The sequence below is a fragment of the Momordica charantia genome (genome assembly GCF_013281855.1).
Source record: "Momordica charantia cultivar OHB3-1 chromosome 7 unlocalized genomic scaffold, Mcharantia_2.0 BLBB01000007.1, whole genome shotgun sequence".
Taxonomy (NCBI): Eukaryota; Viridiplantae; Streptophyta; class Magnoliopsida; order Cucurbitales; family Cucurbitaceae; genus Momordica; species Momordica charantia.
The window spans coordinates 15,422,335-15,438,898 of record NW_028275165.1 but is presented as its reverse complement, the minus strand read 5'-3'; the positions used below and the strand labels follow the sequence as shown (position 1 = coordinate 15,438,898).

Below are 16,564 nucleotides of genomic sequence, written 5' to 3'. Positions count from 1 at the left end.
TTTCTAATCTTGGATTCACCACATGAGCCAAATTTTATCCTAAGACTTTCAATTTTATCGAATTTGACATTAGAATCAAATAAATGTTACAACTTTTACCGAGCTTTTGTTCATTTATCGAATTATTAAAGAAAAATTATTCTAACATGCATTTAAATGCTAAGGCTTGACCTTGTGCATTTTTTGTTTTTTTAGGACAACAAATGTGAGGATAGGGGACTGAACCTCTGACCTTCAGACAAGGAGTGTATAATGCTTGTTGGCACGATGTTGTGTATTAATGATTTGCTATGTTTTTTTTTTTAAATAATTGGTAGAATTTATGAGATATTTTTTACCTTTGCTTTTTCATTTTGTGTTCGTTTGTAATCAGTGGGCCGGGTGTGCAAAGAAAGATCAATTGAAAGTAAAAATCGCAACATGTATCCTAAGTCTAAAGTTCAATTCGATGAAATGAAAGTTTAAGGCAAAGCTTGATTCGTTCTTACTAATGTTTCGGGGATAAAAATGGATTCTTTTCTTTTTAAAAAAGATTGATTTTTTTTTTCTCTGAAAAGAAAACCTAAAGAATAGTATATGTAGATGCAATTACAATATACATCAAAGACAACAATTGTATTAATAGTAATAACTATATAAAAATGTAACTCCAATTACATTATTACAAGTTTTCCCTTAGAGTTAGATGTGTCCAAAGGGAAAAATCTACAAAAGTACAACAAAGCCCTTATCAATCAACTTCCTACAAACACCCAATATTTATATTCCCCAAATAACACCCAATTACAAACTATATATTATATATCTTCCCACAAAAAAAAATAAAGCTTACACCATATCCACAGTGGGAAAAAAAATACACTATATATCATCCATATCCACAGTAGGATGACTTAAAAAAAAAAAGTGTTTTTCCGTATTAAAGAATTTTTACCACAAACATTAATCAAATGCTTGTTTTTGAAATAAAAAATTTCAAAAAATGGTTTTTAATGGTTAAAAACACTTTTTACTATTTCAAAAGTCATATAAAAAATCAGCCTCTCACCAGCGGTGAGTGAGGCGACATCATGTGCGGCGAGTTAAGTACCCCGCCATCTTCATATCTCCGCCCCGAGAAGGAGAAGCTCAGCCGCAGCTTACTCTCTCGCCGCTTCGGTTTGGTCGGTGCCACCACCGCCACCGTGACCGCCACGTCGTCTTCCTTTTTGTTGTTCTTTCCAACAAAGCATTGGATTCTATTGAGTGCAACATTGACTGTGTTGTCATCCATATTGGCAAAGCAAACTCTGAACCAACCTGGTTCAGTGACATGGAAGGAAGAGCCAGGAGAGACATTGAGCTTCACTTCATTGATAATCACTCGCCATAGCTCCATTTCTGCTTCAAAGCTCTGTTCTTTCAGTAGCTGTCGTAGATCCATCCACACAAAAAGCCCTGCATTGCTGTTCAAGCAAGTGATCCCCATTTTCTCTAGCTCTCTTGTGAACCTGAAGATCCATAAATACATTCCCAATAAGTTTAAGTGGTCGTTTGATAATGTTTCTGTTTTTCGTTTCTAGTGTTTGAAAGACGAGAAGGTGAAAAAGCGCCGCAAAAGCAGCATGAACAGGCTTCTATTGCTGCACAACAATAGATCACGATAGTATTTTGCACCCACATGTTTGAATTTGACATACTTATTTGGTATAGTCCGTTTTGTGTTTCTTGTTTTTCATTTTGGTATAGTCCGTTTTGTGTTTCTTGTTTTTCATTTTAAAGAAAGATCGTTGTGGAAATTGTATACAAAAAATTTAGGAACTAGTTCTGTTTTTCTCTTTTTTGAAAAGATTAAAAAAAAAGGCCAAATCGGAGGTTAAGATTTTGAGTTCAGGGTAGTTTAACAAACCTCGAGTGCCTTTCTGCCAGTCGTTTCGAGTTCTCGACCAGAAAGTTCTCCACAAACTCCTCATCGGAGAGCATGGCAGCCAGCAAATGCTGCGTCTGCGACGAGACCAGCCCGAAGCTCGACATCTTCCGACTGTTGTTCACGACGGCGTCGTTGTAAGAATAAAGAATGCCAACTCTAAAACCAGGGAGCCCCATGTCCTTGGACAAGCTGTAAAGAATATGAATCAGCTCCTTCTTGCAGTGCTCCATTTCTTGAACAATCTCAGCTATGCTGGTGAAGCTTGGGGATTTGAAGACAGTGGCAGAGTAAATTTCGTCACATATTAAGTGAATATTGTTGTCATTCACAAAGGTTACGAGGTTTTTGAGAGTGTCGTGGTCGTATGTTGTGCCCAAAGGATTTGAAGGATTGGTGATTATAACACCCTTTATTTTAATGTTGGATTCTCGGGCCTTTTTGTAGGCTGCCTCTAAGGCTGGTATTGTGATTTGGAAGTTGTTGGAGCTGTTGCAATGGACTGGGATTATCTGCGCCCGAGTCCTCCATCCAAGGTCTCTATCGAACCTGCAAAACATCGTACAATCGTTAGGACAAAGATGATCTCTACAGATCTCTATAGTAATATGATATTATTATCATTTCTGTCTCAAATATGTCTGATTGGCTTTATTGTTTCGTTTCAATCAAGATGTAGGATTTATATTTACATTCCAAGAAAGAGAAAGAGGTCAAATTTATAGAGTTTAAGAAATTATTTGAGGTACTATTGGATAATTAATGGAGATTCATCCCGACCAGGTAAAGTGGAGTATCTTGGGATTATATTAATAGGTTAAAAGGGGATAAATTTTATTTTAATTAACTGGGTTTTGATCAAAGTCAAAAGGGTTTCACTAATTTTGAGAAAATGATTAAGAAATATTCCTTTTTTTTCTTTGTCCAAACAAAGCATATTTGATAATTACCATTATAATAAGGTTGACTTAATTGGTGTCTAATTCAAGTATAATTCATTCATCATTTTAAGTATGACTTTTTTTCTTCTTGGGAGGGGTGGTTGAAGTTTTGACCCTATAAAAACTTCAAAATTTCCAAAGAGAATTCTAGACTTTTAAAAGGGTCAAATGGGAAATCTCTCTCTTAATTTCCAGGTTGGACATAGGAATATTGACTTCAAAAAGATTTGGAATTTTAAATTAAGCCACCTCTCTATTTCTCTCTCTCTCTCCATGGAAAAGGAATGAGAGTTTTCTTTTTTTTTTTCCCTTAATACCATAAGCCAGCCAAATTATTACAAGGGTGAAAAAGAAAATTTTATGTAGAGATGGGGAGGAAGAAGGAAGAACTAACGCTGGATAATACGGCGACGGGACGAGAAAGGCGTCGCCGGGATCGGCCAAACAGAAGATGATCATTTCGCTAGCCCCTGTGGCTCCACCACCCATCACGATCCGACTCGGGTCGAATCTCACTCTCCCACCCCTCGCCTTTCCCATGAAATTCGCAATTCCCTGAAAATGAAACAAAAAGGTTTAAATTTATCGGAATCTATAAACTTAAACTTTTGAGTTGTATCAGAAACAAACCATAGATTCTGTATCGTACCTCTCTAAACTCAGGCAAGCCATGATAGTCTTGAAAGTTTGCAATGTCCTTAAAGCTCCCGAGCCCTTCCTCGGTGCAGAGTGAGGCTTTCGGGTTTCTCCTAATCCAATCGACGATCAAGTCTGAAGAAAGCTGCCAGAATCCAAAAAGCCAAGTTAGGCCAAAACTTTCAAACATGTAGTATCATAACAGAAAAGCTGTCTGAAAAGTGAAGCCAAAAACAAGAAACCTGGTTTTCAGCTAAACCCATCTGAATAACACCGGAGGGATTTTTGTCCGGGTGGAACGGGTCGTTATCGTACGCTTTCCACCCGTCGAAATACGGCGAGTCCTCACCGTGGCCGTCGTTGGTGGCAATCTTGGAGAGAAGAAACTGGTTTCCTTGGTTGCTCTCAAAACCCATTTGTGCTGAAAGTTTTTGAGTCTCTCTTTTGGGAGTTTTTAACATACGAGAAGAAGAGCAAGAATGGAGTGAATTTATAGAAGTGAGGTGGAACAATAAGAATCGAATTCTTAAAAATAATAATAATAAATAATAATAAACAAATCAAACGCGAAGAAAATTCAGTTTTTCAAAGTTCAAAGCATGGAAAAAAAGAGATATACTGAGATCTCTCTTCTCTCTCTTTTTATGCTCAGAATTGGAAAAAGGAAACTGAAATTTAAAAATAAAAAAAAATAAAAAAGAACAGAGAGTTAAAAAGGGAGTTTTGGTCAGCAAGCGTAATGGCTTGCGTGAAGGGTTGTGGTTCAAGCAGGAACAGCAAGCAACACACAGCCGACCCGACGCCCCACCGTGTGAAAGAAATTAATTCCGGTTCCGTTTTTGTTTCTCTTCCTGTCTTTGAGAAACTATTTAGTAGTGGGTAATTCTCTGAAATATGAAGCAAAATAATTGTCTCCTCGGTATATAGTGAGATTAAATCTTTGACACTTCATTATTTTTCTAAGGTGGGCTTTCACGTGGGAGGAGCTAAATATTTTCGTTATGTGAATAAAATATTGTTATGAGTGCAGCTACGTCAACCTTATTTAAGAATCAGTGAGAAGTTCAACGAGTTTAAAAAATTGTGGTCTAACATGAACTACTTGTCTCTGACCAAAAGATCATGAATTCGAATCCTCTATTCCACTAACTGTAATACAAAAAAGTTTTAAAAACTATGAAAGAAAATTTATAGTGTGAGTGAAACAAGTAGATGTCACAACAGTGTTTAGAATTTTTCTTTTATTTGGTCGCTTTCTCTTTTTATTGTATCTAGTTTATAAGAAACGTTCTCATCGTTGTATACAAATTTTAGAAACAATAAAATCTAGTTTGCAGAAGTTCTTGAGAAGACATAAATAAAAAATATATATCATTTTCTCTCTTTTTAATACTTATAAATGATTTATAATTGTAAAAATTTTAAATATATTAGCGCATAACTCATTAATATTATATTTTAAAAAATTAATTTTCATGTAAATTTTTTATTTTTAACTTAAAATTAAGAGAAGAAGAAACAAGGGAATGGGTATAAAGCATTTATGTTTCTTTTTTTCATTAATAAAAAGTAGAAGGAAAAATTAAAGAGTTAGTACAATTTTATTTTTCTTTCTATAATCATAATTTTTTTTTATTTGGTATTTTCCTTCCACAAATTTTCTTCTTATTGGGTATAGTTTTATTTGGGGTTGGGATTTTTTTTCAGTTTAATTTTGCTTTGGTCTATGAACTTGGACTTTGATTTTTAAATTTGGGTCTTGAGGTTTTTTATTGCTGTAATTAATTAATGCAAAATATTAGTTAAAATTAATCTATTGCCCGTTGTTAACGTTCTTAATTAAGATTTTTGTTTAAAGGGATAAATTAAATCTGATTGTCAACAACTTGACTGAAAGTATTGGAAATTTTTAAATTGGGAAGAAACATGGTTATGGGGATCTTATTATATAATTAGAAGTAGGAGAAATTTAATTATATGGGCTTAATTAGAGTGTGTTATTCATACTAAATCATACTTTTTTTTTATTCGAACTCATGACCTTCTTTTCGGAGATAGATGTCTTAACTAGTTGAACTATACCCAAGTTGGTCCATATATGTTACTCATATAACTTGTATCGGACTATATATATGAAAACATAAAAAACGAAACTTGATTCTCTGCGCTTCTATTTGGTCAATGAGCTTATAATTTGTAAATAAAAAAATTTGATTCAAAGTACACGATTATAAGCTTGTATTTCTTTTACTCATCTCCCTCGTTAGTGTAATAGACATGTTCACTGACCCATAAAACATGGTATTCCTCTTAACACCACGTCATCGTGGTCCTTTAATTTCCCATTTTGGCTTCACGATATCACCGAGGGAGAAAATCCCTTCAAATGTAGCCCCTGTTACTTTGTTTTTCCCTTAATGAACGACATTATAGTACAAAAAAAAGGGTAGGTAACAAAAGTCGAACTTGTGAACCAAATGCTCCGATCCAGGGTGTGAAAGTAGGTAGTGACCACAAATTTTTTCCAATATCCAAGTAAATAAGAAAGGATTAGGAGACCAAGTTGAAATAGTCCAAGTTTAGGGATGAAAATGAAAGAAAAAAAAAAGAAAAAAAAAAAGGGAAAAGGTTGAGAAAGGAAAGAAAAAATGATCAAATTGGTTTTGTGAAGAACAAGTTAGTGTGCAACAAGCAAAGAAAATGAAGCTTCGTTGGAAGCAGCAGTGGATGATCCCCACATGTTTTTGAATTGAAAGATTGACATTGAGATATTGAATCCTAAAGGCTCATCTTTTAAAAGTGCTTTTTGGGGTGGTTTTGGACTTCTGCACCAAAAAAAGTAAAATATTTATGGATCTAGAGCTGCAATTATAACTCTCACATCCCCTGCCACCTGTTTGCCTAATTCAAGTTCATTTCTGTACGGGGATTTATGGAATACCGACGTGTGTTTAACGTCATTGCTTAAATATTCATCTGACACACTGATTAGATAAATAAGTAATGATTTGATCTCGAGTACACAGGAGGGATACATGGATGAATGAGATGGATCCTGTGATCATGAAAATATGTTAAGAAATACTTAAAAGAATTGATAGTTACTACGTGTACTTAACAAGGTGCACCTTCCTTTTCGATGGTTCAATCATAAGAACTCCAAACTTAAACATGGCTTGGAGCAATCTTCACTTTGGTGACTTTCTAGTTGATTTACTGAAAAACATGTGGGTGAGCACAAAACATGTTAAAATGACTCATGTTGGTTTGTAAGGAAATTAAAATAGACAATACCATAATATTATCAATGACATAAACAAAACTCACTTTCCCAACTGTTTTATAATTAGAAACCCTGTATATATATTTTCTTTCTGTGATGTCTAAAACTTTCTCGGAGTATGGCCTGTTGACGAGCATGGTATAGAAACGTCGGTAAGATTGAAAACACGCGGGAAAAGGGCAAAATATGTGTGGTTTTACACATTATTTGACTCGTTTTGTGCCAAAAGGTGGGGGAGTGAGGTTACCAAAAGTCTAGGGTTTCTTGGAGGAGTTTGTAGAGACTAGAATTGGCAAGTGGGGACATGGAATATTTTACACACACATAGTGATGAATTGGCAGAAGATAAGCATGGAGTTCGTTTTTTTGTGTTCAAATCTGAAGAAAGAGTGTGGATTCACATTTCACACAATTGGCTTTTTTTCGACTTCCACATATTGCCAAAAACGTTAAGTATCTGTTTGTTTGTTCATTTTTAGTGAAGTCCAGGCAAAGTGGAAAACTTACCAACTTTTTTCAAATCAATTTTTGTAGATGTGTGATCACAATGTGAGAGTTCTTTGATTCTCTCTTGCCAAATCTTGCCCTAGTCAAACTTAATTGATTTGGGTTGGTATTTTCAAAGTTTAAATGAACTAAATCTTTAAAAAAAACAAAAAATTTGTAAATATATCCGGGATTTAAATGTTGATAGAATATATGTAAGGCCCCAGGCCTAGGATTCGGAACCGAATTTGGCCCTAATCGTCCCTCATTTCCCTGCGACCCGATCGTGCCACCATACTTCACCCAGTTGAAGACTGCTCTGAGTCAAGAACTTTGAAATTCTTACGATTGAGTCACCAAAAAGTAAGGTGCAACTTGTTAGTAATGACTATCAATTCTTTTAAGCCATTTCTTGACATTTTCCCATAATCTCAAGATCTCTCTCATTCGGACCGGTTCATTCATGTGTCCCTCCTTTCTACTCAGACGTTATAGTATATCATACATTCCCCTAGTAGAGGAGCAAGAAACAAAGAGTGAGATAAATTGGCAGAGTAAAAGTTGACGATAAAAATATTGATAGAATATATCGTAATGATAAAAGTGAAACTCGAGCGGTGATGGTGGATTTTCATGATGCAGTGAGTCTATTTACTACAGAAATCTTAGCGATTTGGGAGGGGATTCAGCTAGCGTCGAGGTTCGGGTGAGGAAAGTTTTGGTTGAATCTAACTCCATGGATGCCATTAATTTGATGAATGGTGATATGAATTAGTAGAGTGAAGCTGCAACCTGAATCTGAGACATCATATCCTTAGCTAGTTCCTTCAATAAATTTTCCTTTCTGCATGTTTGTAGAGAGTCTAATGGGGCTACCATTGTCTTGCTCGAGAGTCTTTTATGATGGAAAGACATTTTCTTTAGATGTTTAGGGTTCGCTTGGTAACGTTCGCGTTTCTTGTTTCTTGTTTCCAATTTTCTTAAAAAATTTAAGCATTTTGCAACTAATTTTCTTTCTTGTTTCTTCTTTTGCGAGAACATTCTCACACAATTATTGAATATAAATTTTGGAAACAACCAAAATATGTTTCTTCTTTTCTTGTTCTCATTTCCAACTTGTTCCAAAACATAAATGAAAAAATAGTTTTATCATATTTGAATTTATGGATGTTAGAGTCATACAATTCATTTTTCTAATAAAAAAATAGAAACAAGAAACGTTACCAAACGGACCATTAAGTATCCTATTTGACTTCTTCATGGAAGCTAATTCTCAAATGTATTAAATCTTTAGGCAGTTTAACAGTCTTTTAATAAAGCTTAAGTCAAAAAAAAAATCATATAAAAAATGTATATAGTAATTTAATTTTTTCTTTTTTTCTTTTTTCTTTTTTCTTGGTAGGAAAGCACTATTAATTTAGTTGTGTTAAATATTTTCTTGTTGGCTCTACTGGTTTTATTGTAAATATTAAGACTACAATGAGTGAAATAATAAAGAAAATGCATAAAATTGAGACAAAAGATTTTTTATACAATCACTCGTAAGATTTGGCGCAAAAAAATTAAACGTTCTTTCCTTTAGATAAAATCATTCAAAAGATTTTTTTTTTCTTTCTATATTCTCTCAAATTCAAGTTCTAAACCATTTATAGATATTAGTGAGTCTATCACTAAATTATATGATCTATGTTTTTTCACAAGTAATTGAAAATAATTGAGAATGCTACATAAACACCAAAAAAACTCCAATAGTTACATCTATGCATCGAGAGGCGGAATACTTTTGTATTTGCTTCTAATAACGTCTCATGACTCGTCAACTTCACTTTAGCTCAACTGATTAAGGTATATATTTTTCTGATCAAAATGTAGTGGGTTCAAAAAGAAAAACGTCTATGGCTCTTCAAATATAAGAAAGGAAATCTATAAAAATACCCGATTAGTAGATTTTATTACTTTACCAATTATTTTACATTATCATATTTATCTTTTAACTCTAATATAACAATGTTAAATTACACATTTTCCACTATATTGTTAGTTAGGATCTTTATGGATTTACCATATAGTCAACTTATAAGCATTATTTAGCTCTAAAAATGTCATTTTTCATAAATATATATATATTTTCTTTGTTTTTATCATGAAATTTTTATTTCATGCCTTACAAGTTTTCACTTTTGCTTCTTGAGTAAATGCTTTAGTTAAAATTAACGAAAAAACTCATATAGTACACTTTTTTAATGTTCAACTTCATATCTTTACGATGACCGTCAACAAAAATTAGACCATTTTAAATTTTTTAGAAAATGAAAAAAATATATATTTTTCTGTATTTCTCTCTCCTACTTGTCAAAATTTTAATGGCGATGTACACAAAAAAGACGTTGACCGCTGCGCCTAAACACTTTTCTAAAAGAAATTATCAATTGAAATTAATAGTACTACACTTTACCCCCACATTCAAATAATACCGGTAATGACCATCACTTTTTGGGTCAAAATTAACAAATGAAACAAAGTTGACTATAGAGACACGTGTGCAAAATTATAAAGAAAAAAAAGTAAAACATGGCATAAAAAACTAGAGATTCCCATGATATCCAAAAAAGAAAAAAAAATGGATGAGATGAAGTATTCAACTTTGCAATTTACACAATATTTGGGTTTGGTGAAAAAGGGGTTGGAAAATAAAACAAGTCATAAAGCACACACATAATTTCCTAATATGCATGCTTGAATCCCAAGTTTAGATTAAGTTGTTAATAATATTGTTGTTCTAATTAAATCAAATCCAATCACAACCTTCCAATTATTAACATTTAGATAAAACCCTCAAACCAAACACATTACAATATCTCCATCATTTTTTCTCACCATTTTGGGCAAACTCAACCTAATTAACAAACTCTCTACTATTGTTGAAATTAAACCAAGACATATTTAAATGGTGTCTTTCTATTGCGTGAAGAGATGGTAAAGTTTTGAGCTTTTTTTTAAAGAAACATGTAGAGAGAGATAAATATCTAAATTTAATACCTCCCCGCTATTATGCATAAAATTAGGGTTACACGTAATGAATTTATGAAACTCGTAAATCTACCAACTTTAACTATCATGGGTGGCTGATTGATCCAAAGGAGTCGAGCTAAATGAAAAGGATTTCGAGGGAATGGTTCAAACCCCATGATGGACAATCGATGTGCGCGCAAAACTAGTCCCAACTATTCTGCATTAAATTGAGGTTTTTTTTTTTCCTTTGAGCACAACATGTGAGGGTGGGGATTCGAATTCAGCATAATATGTCCACGATTTTTCTACATTGTAGATATATATACCATCTCAGTCAATGGTTTTTAAACTATGAGTGTTTACACACTCTAACTTTTAAGATAGATGTATAATGCTTTACCTAGTTGAGTTGTGATGAGGTTAATTAACAGATGTAGCAGTAATCCTTCCACTCAATTAAATAGGGATTACTGTTTATGCAAAAAATATGACGAGGTATGACCTGGTCAAGATCGGCCACGCGGAAGACATGAAGTGTCCTTGGAAGGAATGACCAGCTCAAGAGGCTGACTGGGAAGAGTCAAGTGTATGGAATGAGCTGAAAGACCATTTGACGAGGAAAGACCTGCACAAGGGAACAAACACTCTGACGCTCAAGTCAGTTTTGAGTACGACCTTAGTAAGGAAACCGAGGTAGAATATCATCCTTGATTGAAGAGTGAAGTACCCTATTTATAGGTTGGGGTACCCGTCAAGGAATTCAACCAGCGGTTGAGCATGTCGGGACCAAGGTCGGCCTGTTAGAAGTAGCTATTCCAGTTCATATAAATCCGGCCTCCAAATTTTGCTATTTCTACAAAAATTTAAAAGTGGTTGCTACTTTTACCAGCCCTGAACAAAAATTACCATATATCCTATTAGGATAACTTTTTGAACATAGTAAACCCCATATTTTAGAAAACAATCTAAAAAGAAAATGACTAGAAACAAACCATGTTTAAATCGATGGGCTTGACATTGACCCAAAAAAAAAAAGGTGAAGCCAAATATTTTAATCTTAAGTCGGTTTCATGTGGATTTTCCCTTTTGAAAAGACAAAAACTTTAAGATTCCCAAATGATCTATTTTGATACGTACTTTAGTTTGAAGTGGATGGTCTTCTACCTTGTTATAGTATAAACGTATAAGTGTTGGACTTATTGGATATCCAATCCAAAATCCACCCCATTGACTTGGTCCTATTCAAAACACACAAGATTCTATTGAAAGAAAATTTTAATGGGACTTGTAAAATAATCAACCCCACGTGCATTGATGGATTGGTTCCAAAAAGTCAAAAATATAGGGTTGGGGAGCTTGTTTGTTGTTCTTCCAATCCAAGTGTTTTGAGTTAGTGTAACGATGGGAAATTACGTTTCAAAATGGGTCAAATTAAAGTAAAATTTGGCTTTTGGGCAAGATCGGGAAGGAGGGTATTTGTGATGGTCGACTATTCTTCTGTTTTATGTTATGAAAGTAGCATTGAGGTAGAGGCTGAATGGTGAAATTGAATAGGGTTGGCGATGTTGTTTGTTATTAGTCCAGTCCTATTATTGTTTTCAAATCAAGTTTCAAAATTAGTCGAATTAAATTAAAATTTGGCTTCTGGGTAAGATTGGAAAGAAGGATATTTTCGACGATCGACTATTTTGTTTTGTTATGAATATAGTGTTGGAGTAGATGTTGAACGATGAAATTGATTAGGGTTGGTTGTTGTTAGTCTAGTCCAATTATTGTTTTGATTTTGTGTGATGGGAAATTAAGATTCAAGATAAGTCGAATTAAAATAAAATTTGGCTTCTACGTAGGATCTGGAAGAAGGGTATTTACGATGGACTATTGTGTTTTGTTATGAAAATAGTGTCAGGGTAGATGTTGAACGATGAAATTGAATAGAAATTCAATGTGAGACGGTTTGAAAGATTTAAGAAAATGGGAGAAAAATAAGTACTTTTCTATCTTAAAAACACATATGTTTAGTAGCATAATGGATGGAAAATATTTAGTAGTAACATCAAGAAATAGAGATGGAAAGTTGTGTCGGAGTAGATGTTGAATGATGAAATTGTGAATAGGAATTCAATGTGGGATGATTTAATGGAAGGTTCAATTCTATAGGCTATTCATATTATTTCTCGGTGTGAGCCATTCTATATTATCTATGAATTAATTATTCATGGATCATTCTGAGTCACGTGCTCCCACTTTTTCAATTCTACTTTTCCCCACCAAATATGACGTCGTAGATCATGTATTTACTTGAAGTCAACTTTTGTACCTAGAGTTAAAAAAAATTTAGCTACACATCCTTTAGCTATAGCATTTTTATTTTTATTTTTTTGAATGCAACATGTTCTCAAATTCACGACCATATAGTCAGAGATAGGTGTGTTAACAAATTGAGTTGGGTTCAGATTTTGGCATTCTATGTAGCATTTTTATGTTTAGTTAATATATTTTTTTGCCTTTGCATTTTTGGCAATATATAATATAAATATAGTTTTAAAATTGTAGCAAATTTTAGATGTTAAGTAGTTTTTCTTTTTTAAAAAAATACATAAACAAACTCTTTTTATTTTTTGAAATTTGGATAATATTTCAAATTCACTTTTTAATAGTATAAAATAAAAATAGGGAAAAAAAATTAAAAGCAACATCATTGATAAACTACGCCCAACACAATTTGTTTTTATTTAAGTTTCGCATTTTTTGTACAGTTTAAACTATCTTCAATATCAAAGAGAACACAGCTCGACGGTAATTGACATATACCTCCAACCAAGAGGTTGTTGGTAAATAATTTGATAATATGAGAAATCGAATCTCGAACTTCGAAGAAGGTAACCTATCTTTTCTTTCTTTTTTTTATTGAGTTTAATCAAGATTAAAATTACAAGCAAATTAACTATTAGGGAAAAAAAGAGAGAGAGATAGCTCTTTTTTCAACATGTCCAAATTTATTAATTAAATAATATTGGAATGACTATGTTAACAAATTTTAATAATTTTTGGAAGCATGAATTCAACGAAAACTAATACATTAAAGATAATTAAAAAAATGAAAGATTAAGAACTTTTTGGGCTTTTTTAGTGCCCTATGTCCTTGTTTTCAAATTTTAATCAAATGGATTAGTATATAGCTATTTGATATATTTATTTTTTAAAATTGTTTTTGAATTATGTGATGTAAACGGTCGAAATTCTAAAAATTTTTTTAGTATTTTCATATTTTACATTTAAAACTTTGAAATAAAAATTATATTTACAAAAATAAAATTTTATTAAATACACTCTTTCATTCCTGTTAAATTAAAATTGTATATTATTATAAAATAACAATTATATAAAATTTATAACATATATATTAATAAAATTAATTAATAATAGTTTAGATTGAACTAAATATTAGTGGGTGAAACACACATGAAATACAACTTTATTTTTGTTGAATTCTTTTTTTTCATATTTTTTTATTTTAAGAGAGAAGTAATGTTCATGTATTTATAAAACTTGTTAAGTGATTTTTTGTTAAGTCTTAAAGTATCTCCTATTCCGATACTATCGCATGTTAAATCATAAATGAAAACAAGAACTTGGATTAAGAAAAATCAAACTATTAAAGATAAAGTTCGATAATTTTTAAAGATGAAAAAAAAAAGTTTTGTGTACTTTTATTTTCTTTGCTCTTATCCTTAATTTTCCACCTATTTTTCTTTTTGGTAATTTCTTTTTTCTCATTTCTTTTTTTTTATAGGAGACATGATGTTTTGTGAATTTAAATGAAGTGTTGAAAAATTGGATGGTCAAAGGGGACAAACTTCAAACATAATTACTTGGTTGTTTGTATTTTGACTAAATAAAAAAATTTCCACTCACTGAAATTCTATCAGCTGCCCACGTGGATCCTCTGTTTGGTCCTTTTCCATTATAATTTCTGCCTAAATTCTATTTCCACGTCATCCTACCTTGAGCTTCTGACACGTGCACTTTTCCAATTCTCTTGATTACCACGACACAATTATTCAAACCTTGGTTGAAAAATAATTATTTTTATTTCTTTCTACCTAATAAAATGACTTATTAGTTTAATATTTTACATAAAATTTAGGTTTAAAATTTGGTTCGTCTCTATCCTACTTTTGTTCTTAACTTTTCAAAGTATTTTATTTACAAAATATACCACAAATTCAAGTTGAAGCATAAAATATAACGATGCAAAACTGTCTGGGCGAATCAATTTAGTTTCGTAGGTTTGAGTTATACTTGTCGGTTGGTTCAATTTAAGATGAATTTGGTTGATTTTGATTGATTTTTTCAATGTAATTTGAGTTTGAATCAACATTTTTGTGTAATATGGTAAAAAAGTGAAAGAATATATAAAAGAAATAGCACCGATATAAACAGAATATGAATATTAATCATTTTTAACTTTTTTATAAATGACGAAATTAGTAATATCAACATTTATAGATATTCTCAATGACATTTTCATGAAATTTAGATCTCTCGATATTTTCATCGACATCAACATTTAAAACTTTATCGACTAACTATATTCGAGAACAAATATTACTTCCACTAATAAGCTCAAAGAAGTTTTTTATTGTGTAACTTTCTTGAGAGGATGGATACCATTCCTAATTCATACGAACGAAAAAGTAGGGTGTGAACGAATGGCATAGGTTGGATAGTAAGTGAATACTTTGAAAATTTTCCACAAAACCCTGCCACGAGAGACAGTCACGTGTACCATAATAGAAGGAATTTAGGGACTCAAATTTAATGCTTGGTCAGCTTCGTCATCGGCGGGCAGCAGACAGAGGAAGAAAAATGTCATTTTCGGGCAGGAAATATGAGATTGCGGGCAGGAGACAAAAAAGTCAAAAGCAGCCGGCCGCACGGCATTTGCGCATGCAAGTTGTCGGATGCAAATATTAATTAATTTGTTAATTAAAATATATTTATAAAAACATTTTTGAATTTCCAAAAAATATATTATAAAAACCTTTATAAAAGATTGATATTGATATATATATATATATGATTTTTTTTACATCTGATCTATGCTCATACATTTTTATATTTTACCAATACATTTTTATATACAGCAATATATTGATTAACATCAACATGAGTATTCCTACTCATAAATAAATCAATAATCTTTTCCATATATTAAAAAGTTTGAAAACACACCACGAGTTTGTATAATGTTATATAATTTTGAACTTGATATCATCATCTCGACTAGAATATCTTTGATTTAGGCTCGATCTACATCTAGACTAGGTAGGTCTAGGTTGCTTTTTTATTTTCATTTAAACCAAAGAATAATAGTATTCTTTTAGTACTTCTTAATATAATTAATATATTTTAATTATTAAAGTTTTAAAAAATAATTACAAAGATTTACTAAATATTTTATTAACACGTATCTTATAATATCAAAGCTATACTTGATAAAAAAAAATTAATTTCTACTCATGTTATAACTTATATATATTTTCTAGTAATTATTATTGCCTTACTGATTTCCCCAATTTTATTTTAAATGCCTATTCTTTTATTTTCTTTATAAGTACCAAAAAAAAGTGTTCTTAAACCATTTAATTCTAAAGATTTTGATGCTCCCAATTAAATCTTGAGAATAACTAATAGATCTTCTGTGGTTTAGATAATATTAAATTTATATCATTGATTTATGGAAACTTTTAATCTTACTTTTCATTATTATTTTGATTATTATCGCATGTTACAAAAAATTTCACATGAAACACATTTATTTGGTGAACTAATAATAATAATAATAATAATAAGACGACGACTTTATTATATCATTGTTTTTCATGTGACTAGCATTTTCTCTCCCAGCTAACAATGTGATTAGCATTTTTTTTTCTTTTTTTGAGTTCACAACATTTGGAGTGGAGATTCGAACCTCCTACCATTGGTTAATGATATATGTTTTAATCTACTGTACTATGTTCATATTGGCCAATATGATTACTGAGATAAGAATTTTATTTATTTCATGCATCTTTGAATCTACTCACGTACTTGCATAAGGATTCACGTTCACCTTGTCAAATAGTGAGCAGATGAGTGACTAGTCTTTTGGTATCATGATAGCAAAGAACTGATTGATGAAAGTCTTTTTCAATTGCTTGAAAGTTGCAATTGAATTCGGTTTTAATTGGCGGTACCATGATCGTGCAGACCTTGTCAGAGGTACAAGGAAAGCTCGACACTTTATGGGATCCT

At 31.9% G+C, this 16,564-nt stretch overlaps 1 protein-coding gene across 1 annotated transcript; it reads right to left on the bottom strand.

Moving 5' to 3' along the window:
* Positions 1 to 596: 596 nt before the first annotated feature.
* LOC111016173 (1-aminocyclopropane-1-carboxylate synthase CMW33) lies at positions 597 to 4,330 on the bottom strand. The gene is made up of 5 exons (XM_022291470.2): positions 3,726 to 4,330; positions 3,497 to 3,628; positions 3,242 to 3,402; positions 1,889 to 2,455; positions 597 to 1,490 (listed from the first exon to the last, which is right to left on the bottom strand). Exons 1-5 carry the CDS (start codon positions 3,942 to 3,944, stop codon positions 1,037 to 1,039), a joined length of 1,533 nt encoding a protein of 510 aa, XP_022147162.1. The 5' UTR covers positions 3,945 to 4,330; the 3' UTR covers positions 597 to 1,036.
* Positions 4,331 to 16,564: the final 12,234 nt, after the last annotated feature.